The sequence below is a fragment of the Lactuca serriola genome, chromosome 7, assembly GCF_051521515.1.
Source record: "Lactuca serriola cultivar US96UC23 chromosome 7, Lser_US96UC23_V15, whole genome shotgun sequence".
Classification (NCBI taxonomy): Eukaryota; Viridiplantae; Streptophyta; class Magnoliopsida; order Asterales; family Asteraceae; genus Lactuca; species Lactuca serriola.
Genome location: NC_136414.1, coordinates 43114981 through 43127483, shown reverse-complemented (window position 1 = coordinate 43127483; position 12503 = coordinate 43114981). Strand labels below are relative to the sequence as shown.

General features: G+C 34.5%; 1 protein-coding gene across 1 annotated transcript; it reads right to left on the bottom strand.

Moving 5' to 3' along the window:
• Positions 1 to 6463: 6463 nt before the first annotated feature.
• Positions 6464 to 12226, bottom strand: LOC145064824 (DNA damage-binding protein 1). The gene is made up of 17 exons (XM_079012190.1): positions 11937 to 12226; positions 11134 to 11182; positions 10981 to 11040; positions 10787 to 10878; positions 10658 to 10709; positions 10486 to 10548; positions 10277 to 10402; positions 9894 to 10103; positions 9664 to 9770; positions 9459 to 9567; positions 9164 to 9364; positions 8866 to 9081; positions 8689 to 8799; positions 8344 to 8619; positions 7975 to 8249; positions 7244 to 7880; positions 6464 to 7170 (listed from the first exon to the last, which is right to left on the bottom strand). Exons 1-17 carry the CDS (start codon positions 12038 to 12040, stop codon positions 6589 to 6591), a joined length of 3270 nt encoding a protein of 1089 aa, XP_078868316.1. The 5' UTR covers positions 12041 to 12226; the 3' UTR covers positions 6464 to 6588.
• Between the last annotated feature and the right edge of the window lie 277 nt (positions 12227 to 12503).

Below are 12503 nucleotides of genomic sequence, written 5' to 3'. Positions count from 1 at the left end.
GTCTATTTCAACCCCTTCAGCCTCTTTCAACCGGTATTGGGTATATTTCAACACTTCGGTCACTTTCAACCGGTATTGGGTATTGGGTATATTTCAACCCCTTCGGTCTCTTTCAACTGACATTGGGTATATTTCAACCCATTCAGTCTCTTTCAACCAATATCGGGTCTATTTCACCCCTACAACTAGCATATAACCATAACAGTAAGAGTAACAGAGACATCAAGCATATACATGCATAAAAGGTAATGGTCACGAAGATAATCATCATCCTATAAACATAATATAGTGGGTCGACATTGGTGTCTTTGACCCATGGGTACAGTGAAGGAAACTCACCTCTTGATTGATAATCAAATGTTGTTGCTCTCACGGTCAACTACACCAGTGCTACACTACACCTAGATAATCATACAAGGCAAACCTTTAGTCTACCCTTCAAAACCAAGAGTTGACCAAAACTCAACTCTGATAAAAAGTCAACGCCTAAGGTATACGGTCAACATTCCATCAGTTCACCCTCACGTCGTGACCTGTTCTCTGGTCATGTCGTGAGAATGGACTTGACGCGACCCCACTCAACGAGTCGACTCAGTCACAGCTCATCCAACCAGATTCCTCAGATCCGGACAACCTCATTTCTCACGTCGTGAGATATGTTCTGACCAACTTTGAGCATAAAGCTCTTAATCCTTTAAGACATTCGTTGGGACCTTCCAAAGGACCTTCCTCGACCTTAAGGACTATAAAAATCGTAGCTTTTCAATCATGCATGTCCAATGCACGACTAAGATACTAGCTAGGTCAAGAAAGGTAATAAGATCAAGACTCATGCTTGGAGTCTAAAACCAACACCAAAACTCAGATCCAAAGCCTTATATACAGAAGATGTCTTAATGATCCATAAGCTGCCAACTTTATGGATCCCATACATGCTACACCACCTAACCATGCAAGGAAAGCTCCCAAAATCTAGATCTAGCATGCAAGAGGCAAAAAGGTAAGAGCTTCATGACTTACAAAGGTCCAAAAGCTCAACAAGACCAAGAGGTAGAAGCTAGATTGCCAAAATGAAGCACCACATGAGTCCTCTTCCACTTCAATGGACCAAAAACCACCAAATAAGCTCTTCAAGGTCACCAATAATGGCCAAAGGTCTCAAGGAGGTCGAATCTAGGGTTTTCAGGAGGCTAGAGAGTGAGAGAGGTTGAGGATGGGCAACTCTAGCTCTCTCGTTCCGTTAAATACTCAAAAATCAGGGTTTTGGGTCATCAAGCATTGCTCACGTCGTGAGGTTCAAGAATGCTGGTCAAATGGTCCATGGTTACTCATGTCGTGAGACCTCCTCCCAAAATGCAAGAATTCAATAATTTAAGTACCTTAAGGACTCGGATGCTGGACATTAAGTCTTTAGTTGATCCATATTGTAAAACGGGTGTTACAAGAGTCGACATTATTTGTCATGCCTAGACCAAATGATATAGGGAGGGTCTGGTTGTTCTCATCCATAGTAACTGCTACGAACATTGTTTTTAGATAGTCTCTCTTAGTCGGACACTACCTATAAAAATGACAGACAACAAACAACATATGAATGCATTGATTGGTATTTTTTTTTTGAAAAACAAAACAATTAGTTATAGAAACTTTATAAATTTTAAATAAGCAATTCAAATATGGAACAAAATAATTTTACCACACATCCAATAGCCACAAACATAGCTGGAAACGATCAATAACATTGATTTTGATGTTTGTGTAACTATGGGGGTTCATCCACCGAAGGCCGTGCTTGTAAACAAACATGTTGGTAAAGTTTTATTTGCACTCATTATTAAAGAAACTCATCTTCAAACAGTAATAATAGAGAATTATGGATGATCCGAAGTGTGTGACTAACTAAACGAGATAACATTTTATATAGGGACAACATATCTAATTTTTTGGGGTCTGGAATGTGTGTTCGGAATGTGTACCCGTGACTCGGAAACGTCAGTTCTATGTACAGTATTGACTATCGTACTCCGGAATAGACTTTGTCCGTCCTGAATGTACGAAGTCAGATTCCGAACCTGATACCTACCAACCATCACCAACTCCGGAATGAACGTAACTATTCTCAAATACTATTCTAGAATACACTTTTTCAGTCAAAAACGTATGTGTGTCAGATTCTGGACCCGAAATCTACCAACCACCGCCCATTCCGGGATGAACTCACTTACTCCTGAATACTATATTCCGGAGTAAATAATCATTTTACAAAATTTATAAAAAATGGGTTATTGTTATCAAAATGTATGTATAGATTAGATTACTCAATTTTCCTATTTTTTATATTTAAAAAGGCTACCAAGTTTATAAAACAAAGATCGTAGTTCTTAAAAAAAATCGGAAAAGGGTAAAAATTGTATACGTACTCTTTCTATATATTATTAAAATATCTTGAACAATTAACTACACTACCAAATTTTGCTGGGTCAATGAATTTTACAAGCTGTAAAAATCAGTTGCGTCACTGCTTATGTAATCAATATAAAATCCAAAATTTTATGAGGGTTGCTGATGTATTTCTTTGTTTGGAAAAGATAGGGTGCTAAAGTTGTTCAAGGAACTGGAACTCTAAACAAAATTTATGAATGTAGGGTCAAACTTTAAATGATTATTATTTTATTTTGGGACGAAAAATCATTAATTTTATATTTTATATTGAATACTTTATAGACGAATGTCGTTTTTGAAAACTATAAAGAAAACGACCGAATCGTGCGCAGTCATGTTAATTTTATTAAAAAAGTTCTAAGATTCAAAAACATGGCCCAATACCTTTGACCAAGATTGGAACAGTTTTTTTTTTTTTTTTTTTTTTTTTTTAAATCTAATTGAGGTAGGGATGGGCTTGAAACTTTTAAACCCGGTTTGGATTCGGAACTAGTTAGAAGTGGTATATGTTAAACTAGTTCGGGCATCGCTGTTTAGGGGTGACAAATCGGGCCATCGTGTCGTGTTTTTGTCTGACACGACACGACAAGGTTTTATGTAACACGAAAATGACACGACACGATCTCGAGTTTTTTTAACTAACATAAAAACGAACTGATTAAAAACCGACAAACATGACACGACACGACAAATATAACATGAAATAACAATTAATGTATTTAATTAATATTTATTCATGCATAACACGAAAAACACGACAAAAAATGTTAAATCGTGTCAAATTTTGAACACGAACACGACACGACACGCCGTCGTGTTTTTTACACTTGACACGAACACGATACGAACACGAATTCGAATTTCAGTTTCGTCTCAATTTCGTTTCGTGTCGTGTATTTTTGTCATATCGTGTCATCAACTGTCACCCCTATCGCTATCACTTTAAGCCTAAAATGGGTATCATATATAGTGGGTCTAAGTTTAGTGAGTATGAATAAAACGGATAAAAGAACCAACCCAATAGTTCAAAGGCCTTAGATAAAAAATAAATATCAAATAGACTCTATACAAGTTGAAAGTACAAAACGACCATGATTACAAATAAAAAATATACAAAATATTACCTTATTAAAAAAACAAAACAACCCCTATACAAGTTGAAAGTACCAAAAACTTATGGTTTTCCGTTTCTAAAACCTGAAACCTGGTTCTATCCTACCACTTTGACATTTTCGGCTCTAGACCCATTTTAGCTGGTCCCGTTTTTTGAACCAGACTATAATCGGTTCCTATATACCAGTTCGGTTTTTAATCCTACTAAACCATGTTTTTAGGTTTTCCGAGTCCATTTGGGTCGGTTTTGGACCAATTTTCAGGTATTTTTACTTATGTTTTTGATTCATCAACTTAGCTTATTTGATGTTTATATTTCTCATTATTATTTTTATTTCAATTAAATAAATATATAAAAGTCAAATCATCTTATTTTTAAATAGATAAATCAAAAATCTAAATGGAAATATCAACTTCCTTTTAATATGTTGTAAAATTTTCTTTAAATAGTATTTGACAAAAGTTTAATGTTACATTTTAGTAAATAAGTCATGTGCCGTTTGAATATATTTTTATTAGGTGTTAATTAGGAAATTTTTCATAATGATATGAAAACATAATACTATATTGATATGAAAATATAATACGACTGAGTTATGGAAACCACGGTCGGTGTATTTAAATTTTTTATATAGATAAAAAATAGTAAATGTCAAAAAAATAAACCAAGATATTATCGATTGCAAGTAATTATGAATTAATTTGTTAAACAAACTAAGCATAATAATATTATTAGGATATGATTTTGTATTTTCAAAATTTGAATTGAATTTGATTTGTTACCAAAATAGGAAATAATAAAAATATACAAAAATGCCACGTGTCAAAGAAACATTCTTAAAAACTGACACGTGTCATTTTTGGGTTTCATTTATTAGAAGAGGTAGATATGCAACTTGTTACTTTTTATGTTTATAAGGTGTAAAGTTACCTTGGTTTTAACCAAGGTTCTAAAAAGATCAGTATGGTTTTGTCATAATATTAAGGCATGTATTTGACGTCATGTTTTAACAAAATGTCGTCTTAAATCATATATGTATATAAATATAAATAATAGTAGAATATATATATATATATATATATATATATATATATATATATATATATATATATATATATATATATATATATATATATATATATATAATTGGCGTCTTATGTTATGTCTTACAAACGACATGGTTCCCCACGGCTCGTAAAAAGCTTGAGGTTTGACATTGTTGCTAAGTAACACCTAACGTTATTTTGAACCTTGGATTTAACAAAGACTCAAGGTTGTATACTCGTATCTTATTAGAAATATTATTTTCTATTTTTTAAAATGTATTATTGTATTTTCAATGATTTTGATACTTGAGGATAGAAGGAGTTTGAGAAGGATGGGTCGCTTAAACGTATATTGGGTTTGAATATGAAGGTGTTAGTAGGCCAATTACAACTATTCGACATATTACATTATCATTGTGTTTTCTTGGCCAATAATATTTCAACTGCCCTTCAAATTTAGAAGATTTGTGTTGGCATCAAATATGAAGGCCCATAAACCCATCATTTTAAAGTTTATTGAAATTTAAACATCATTTTGGTGTTAAACAATCACCATTTTAATATTTGTGGTTGAAAAATCTCTTAGAAGGTCAAGTAGCACCGTTACTATATAAGTTATATGTATTGTTTATCTTGACCCAATGTTTGTATAGCCCATTAGGCTATGTAAGCCTATGTTTATTATATTTAATGATAGATGATTGATCATTGAAAAACTAAACAACTTTTATAGTATTAGAATCCTCTTTCCATACAATCTCTCTAAAACCTCAACTTTCTCTTCGACCTTAATCGTCGTTGTCGACTCTCCTTTCATTATATCCTCCTCGTAAGCTTTTTTTACGTCGGCATCGCCATGACAAACTCTCCCAATCTTGATCTTGGTCAGTTGGTTGGGGATTTTGGGTTTTTCGTGTTAGTATGAATAGGACTTTTTAGGTCTCATTTCATTTATTCCACACCTCAAAATCGTAGCCTTCTCTGCTCTCTCCTCTCTTCCTCTGCAATGTAAATTTCGTGATGTTTTCTGAGTGCTTGCTTTGCGTTTATCAGTTGTTACATTGTTATTAGAATGAATGGTAAACGCATCAAATCTCAAGGTAAAGTGCATAAAAACTTCTAAGGACATGAGTTAATGAGTTATTTCTTGTAGTTATTTTCAAGAATTTGAGGTTGGTTTTTAACTTTTGTCTCATCTTTTTAATTCATGAGACACTCTTCTTCTATCTTTCTTACGATCATATATGATCGCGAATGATCAAATTGGTTTCTAGATGAAACTTGGTAATTAAATAATAATAATAGAATTTATTATTTGTCACTAGCTATTCAATATTAGTTTACATTACTAAACACCAAATGGTTTGTCTATCAAGTTTGAAATACAACATCGCCAACTTCAAGTCATGTATTCCTCTTATCTTCGATTTGGATCGCTTGAATTATGATTCCATGACGTGAAGTCTTTCAAACCTATTGCATAGGTTTTGGCTGAAATAACCAAAGTGGCAGTGATGGGGTGGTATCCAGCGAATTATACAAGTTGAAATCAATGACAAACGAATATAAGAACGAGTTGTTTTACATGTGCTGTAATCTATGTATCTTTCTAATCCTCACATTATAACAATCATAATCAATGAAGATATATACGTATATATAGCTAAAATAACAGTTCAAATGGTCACTTAATCCTCATTGTAAAAAGTTTCCCTAAAAAGCTTATCCAGTTAGGTCCATCTAAGCAAACCAAACCATTAACCCAACAATTCCAAACTGGGCCCAACTAGTCTACAACTATATTATATTACCATAGATGCCACTATCTACCATGAATAAAAAAACAAAAGCAAAAGATAAATTTCACAACACCATACTCTTTTCATTTCCATTATGCAACATGATCACAAAATACAAACCAACATTAAAAAGAAAAAAAAAAATAGCAACATTCCATACCAAAGTTCCCAAACAAACTTGTTTCCATTAATGCAACCTAGTCAACTCTTCTACTCTCTTCATAAGTTCCTCAACCGAAACACTCATAACCTTAGAAATCTCCTCCATTCTACTCCTTCCAAGATCAAGAAACGACTCAATCAAATCCCCATCCAAGAAATTCCTCGAATCCACAGTCTTCTTCTCACTATAAAACGACCTCCATTGTTCATGACTCAAACCCCCAACCCCTTTTATCACCTTCCTCAAATTCGTCTGAAGCCTCTCCATAAACACATACTGATCTTGAGGAAGCGAAGCAATAACACCAATCACACCATTCACAGTTCCAAAGATTATAGTCGGGATCTTCCCCACATCCGAATCAGGAAGACGCATCACAAGTGACCCATGTTGGAATCGGTTCACAAATTCACCCAAATGATATTCACCTACCACTTCTAAACGCCCCCGTTCTTCATCCGTAGCTCCTTCACTGTTTTTACGGACCGTAAAAAGGTTAAAATTGTTTTCAGCTCCCAGGTAAATATCATCATCCAAAATCTCAACCGCCGACATCCAATTCGCGTTGTAGTCGCGGGCCCGCTCCTCTATTGCACCTTCTTCATGCTGAAAATCATACACTTAATCTCGTAAGCCATTTGTTTTTTACTTGATATAAATATCATAAGTTATAACATACCTTGTATATTAAGAGTGAGATTGATTTCATGAGATCACCAACAACAATGAAATCCCCACGAGTTTGTACATAAAGAGCGAGAATATGGCCATGGTGTCCACATTCGGATTGTAATTCGCGGGTCCCATCGTCACGGAGCATCCATTTGTAGAGCTGGATTTTTTGATTTATAGCAGCAAGGAGTTTACCATTGAAAGCATTTAAAGAGTAAACAGCGCCTTTGGTTTCTTTCTCAGCTACTAGCTGTAGCTTCCTATCTTCCACCATGAAAACCAATATGCGCCCCTTTGTTGGCTCATTTTCCTCTGGCATAACATAAGCTGTCCCAACACAGTAATATGCATTGTTATCATCTGAGAAAGAGCAATTCAAAATAGAGCAACCATACTCAAATTGGTCAAGTGAGTAAGTTGAAATGAAATCGAATGTTTGATCATCCAACAACCGGATAAAATGCATCTCAGAATCTTCTGTGCTTGATTGATTGTACTTCAAACTACATATTGCAAATGTCCGAGATTGTTCTTGATGACAGATGCGCCTTGCATGTTCTCCAAGAGGAATTGACCGAATATGAAGCTTCTGAATATCATCGATTGTGCCAATTGTCAACTCACCCTCTTTTGCAATAGCAAGACTGTTAAACAAACAAAATAACCGTGTTAGTGTTAGTGTTAGGATAATACAAAAACATAAAGAGAAAATATATAATCAATCAATCAACCAATCACCTGTCAGGAAAAGCAGCAGAATTGAAAGGGCACATGTGACTGACTTCTTTCAGGTTTACATTGCTGTAGAGTAATTTTTTATTACTGCTGTATATAACTGTTGGTCTATCAGAGGCTGCAAAAACATGTGTGGTACTCTTTGATGAAAATGTCCTCAAAGTTATCGGTTGTGTCCCAAGTGACACCTTTTTCCTGTCTGTTAATTCCCCTGTGCTTGTGTTGAGTAAAAAGTTCAAAAGATGTCCATCTCCAAGTGCACACAACAAGTAAGGTATCTGTAATTAAACATTAAAAAAAAGTTATATACAAATTAATTTGCCCTCAGAGATGAAGATGAAGATGAAGATGAGATGAGAATCATATTCATACCCCTTCAAAGGCACAAAGAAGAACAGAACGCGGTATAATTTCGCCACCTAGATGTTCTTCAGTGATGAGATTTAAATCAGGTAGTGAAAATATCTTGACACTAATATCAGTCCACATCCCAACTGCAGCAAGATTACTATAATTTGGATTTTCACCAATTGGATTTATGTCAAGACATGAGATATCATATTTCAGTTCTGCGTGTTTTTTTTCTACTAAAACACCATCACCAATTTCAAGGTAAACCAGATGGCCACCTCTAGTAGCCAAAAGAACCTGTTATGGAGACTAAAAAAGATTAGTCAAACTTATTTATTAAAAGACCAAAATACCCTTTGGTTATACCTGAGTAGCATTGGCAGTCGCGACATTTATAGAGTAGTCATTGGGTGCATGCCATTCGTTTCGTAGCTCTCCGGAACTTGAACTCACCAGTCTCACTGAGCTTGAAGTAACCTAGAAGGATGAAAATTTAATTAAATGGGGTATAAATATAATAGCAAAAAGTTTAGATGATTATACCTGAACAAGTTGATTATGGATAGCATCATGACAGAATAAAGTTTGTACTTGAGAACAAAAACCTTCAATCTCAGTTTCCTCTAATTCATCCTCTAAATTCATTGCCAATATTCGAGTCTCACTGATGAAGCTAACAACCAAAAATGTGTCATAAATGTCGTCTGTTGCTGATCTTAGTGACCACATTCCTTTGATACCTTGTAGCTCCACAGAGGCCTAAAAATGGAATTTTTTAAATAATCAAACTTACAAAGTATTAGTGTATTATTACCAAAAGAAGATTTACTTAAATCTTTACCTGTTCGTTTATCCCAATTCCATTTCTAACAATGCGAAGGGAACCATCTTTATATGCTCCTGAGCAAGTGACAACTTGCCCTTGACCTTGTCTCTCTAAGTCAACCACACAAAAGTCAACAATTGGACCCAAGTTGACATACCTTTCTAGAACTTCCACGTAAGAGCCTTTTGGATCAGGTTGGAGATTCAACTTAATAAGCTGCAATAAGTAAAAAAAAAATGTTAAATTACATTAGCATTTGACATTATTGATATTGATATGATATTTTTATCTGATGAAAACTTTTACATACCTGGGAATCTCCATAGCTTGAGCCAACATACACGAAAGCATTATCAAGATATGATATAGTAGATGCTATAGAAGTTTCCCCTAGAAGCTCAATTTTGAGTCCAGTAACTCTAAAACAATGAAGAGAAAGCGTATCTTTTAGAGCAATTGGGAACACTATTTAATGGTATATATGATAAAAAGTAGAATTATAAGTTATAACTCACTTTTCTTTCTCATGGGCAATGACAAGCAAGTGAAGAAGGCCACTATGGTCACCAAGTAAATATCTGGAACCATCTGCATCCACCCTTCCATATGCTCTAGTAATAGACTGCAAGTTCATGACACAATGCATCAGTTAAAAATGAAAATATGTTGCCATTTTGTATATTTAGCCTCAAAGATTAGCATCAAATGATTAAAAGAGAAGAAAAGAAAAGATTGTTTGACTTACAGGTCTAATTGGTATTGCTTTAAAAGCAGAGGCACTGCAGTAGACAATTGTCTCTTCCCCAATGATTAATACACCACAAAAAGGTGGTGGAACTGGTATCAGTAAATCAGCCCCATTATCAAGATTGTTCTGAGACCATGGACCTTCAACAAAGTCTTTATCTTTTAAAGAAACCTCATATGTTTTTACATGTCGAGCATCTTTGTTATCCTGAAACCAACAAGTAATGCTATAAGATTCCTGAAATGGTGTTACATTTGTACCAAATTCTTTTTTTATTGTCATTTCTATCATTTAGGCAAGAAAAGAGAGCTCCCCAAAAGATTGAATATAAGAAGGAAGAAAATAATGAAACAACATGAGGGATTCGATTGCAGGTTAACCTGATAAAGAACAACAATTGTAGGCTTTGGACAACCATAGAGAAATTTGATATCCAAAACTTGAAGTTCTTCAAGCCTGATGTTGAAAGCTTCTTTGAGCTGTCCTTTGTTATCGAATGGAATGACCTGAAGAAAAGAGTAGTACTGGTTTCTAAGTGGACTTGAAAAGCTAAATAACCTCAAAAACAAAAAGATATGCAAGCAAATACCTTGAATAATCCATCATACAGATGGAGTCCAATGAGTCTGCAGTCTGGGTCAATTATGCCTATCTACAAATATCAAACAAGTGGGAAGAAAGATAAGACATTGCAAGATATACTCATATAAGTATGATTCAAACTCAATCATGTATTGCTTTTAAAGCAACTCAATACATACCTGGCCATTGTCTGTAGGTCTTCCTATTCGATCTGACACGTCACCCATTGCTCTATAAAGATGATAAACAAATTTGTAAGACTATGAATGTGTTTTTGAGAATAATATAACTTTGTTCTAGGTCCAAACCTTGTAAGAACCTCATTTGCATCAGCATCCCACTGAAGAACACAAAACTTGTATCTTTCTGTTGCAATAAACAGAAGGTCTTGTGTTTCACCCTTCAATAAAGCAAATATATACATAAAATCATGGTATGAATGATGCAAGAAAAAAAAATGTTATAATATCTTTCTTTGAAAACTATGAATTAATTGACTCACGTGAGGTCTGAAAAGTTCTAGTGTTGCAATTCTTCCATATATTGGCACATCCAACATAGGCTGCATAAAATCAGATTCAGTATTATATCGTAGTTGCAGACATAAACTTTGGATGCACAGTGATTAGAGAAAAAAATGTATGCATAAACCCACCTGCAGGCCTTGAGGAGTGAGTAAATGAATCTCGATTCGTGTACATTTCCTGGAACAAATGAATGTGAACAAAAATTATTCATAAGATTATGCAATTCAGAAGTCCAATTTTACCAAAAAGTAATTGGGAAAAAAAGTTGTGAAATCAATTTCACACAATAAATTCCCAGCCTACATTCTCCCTCTTAATTGCCCAAGGATAAACTTTGAATTCTTAGGTCAATCCCATTACTGATCAAATGGAAAACCAATACACGTGTATTTATATACACATAGACACAAATATGTACAGATAGACGTATTTTGTATATATTTAAACCTTGTTTTCAATTTTAACAGCAAAGGGCTCCTTTCTTCCCACCATGTCTATTATCTCATAGGTAATTGTTTGTTAGCGTACAGCTCCATATATCTCAGAGCAACTAAAGATGTTGACCGAAGCTCAGTATCACCTATAAAGGACTATAAATACTCGAGTGCAAACCTAGTTAAAAGAATATACTCCCCATGTCCCAATCTGAATTAATCTTCTACCATGATCTTTTTGCAAGTAAAACACGATTGTCGTTTTTCAGCCTCTTAAGCAGTAATTATTACATCTTTTTCATGGAAATTTTCAACAGAGTATTAACGAGAGCTCTAATATGATTAATTTTCCTCAAAGAATCATCAAGTTTCACACATAATAGCTCAATTTTCAGCGCCCCCTCCATAACACGCAATCTTTAGCAGATTTTCATAACCACTACGAATTTCAACGAAATTTACGAGGTGAAACCCAAAATACAAAGAGGAAAACTTACGCGATAATAAGATTGAGTTCTTGAGGGCCAGTGAAATTGCCGACGCATGAATGAGTGACATTCGTTGGCTTGTGAGCCGTGACAACGTAATTATACGTACTCATCTCCCTTTACAGGACTGGAGATCTCTTGCTAAAATGGAACCCTAAAACCCTTTCTCTCTCCCTCCTCTCTTCTTCGATTTCTGCAAGCCAAACTAAGGTCGATGCTTACCTATTATTTCGCCGATGCGATGGTCCGTACGACGACGTTTTCGATCGCTACTTAGGGGTTCACTCTGCCGCTAAAGAGTCGCTCTTCTAGATATAAATATGGCTAAAGGGCCCAACTCTTCTAGACCTAACCAGTAACCACACTGCTATTTTTTAACTGGAAAGTGATTATTGTTTACCTTACACATACTTCATACTTGATAACAATATATTTTTATACGAATTAATAACCATTCTAAAAGTATATATTAAAGAAAAAAGCAAAAACATACTTGCATATTGATTTCATAATCGATTTAGTCTTTATATCTTTTTATAATTCAATTAAGTTTCAAAAACTCGTATTAAACTTAAC

Coding starts and splice junctions, on each gene's coding strand:
- LOC145064824 (XM_079012190.1), bottom strand. CDS start 12,040: ATGAGTACGTATAATTACGTTGTCACGGCTCACAAGCCAACGAATGTC. Junction 10,104..10,276: donor CAATTGTTGTTCTTTATCAG/GTTAACCTGCAA, acceptor TGTTGGTTTCAG/GATAACAAAGATGCTCGACA. Junction 7,881..7,974: donor TCTGCTGCTTTTCCTGACAG/GTGATTGGTTGA, acceptor TTTGTTTAACAG/TCTTGCTATTGCAAAAGAGG.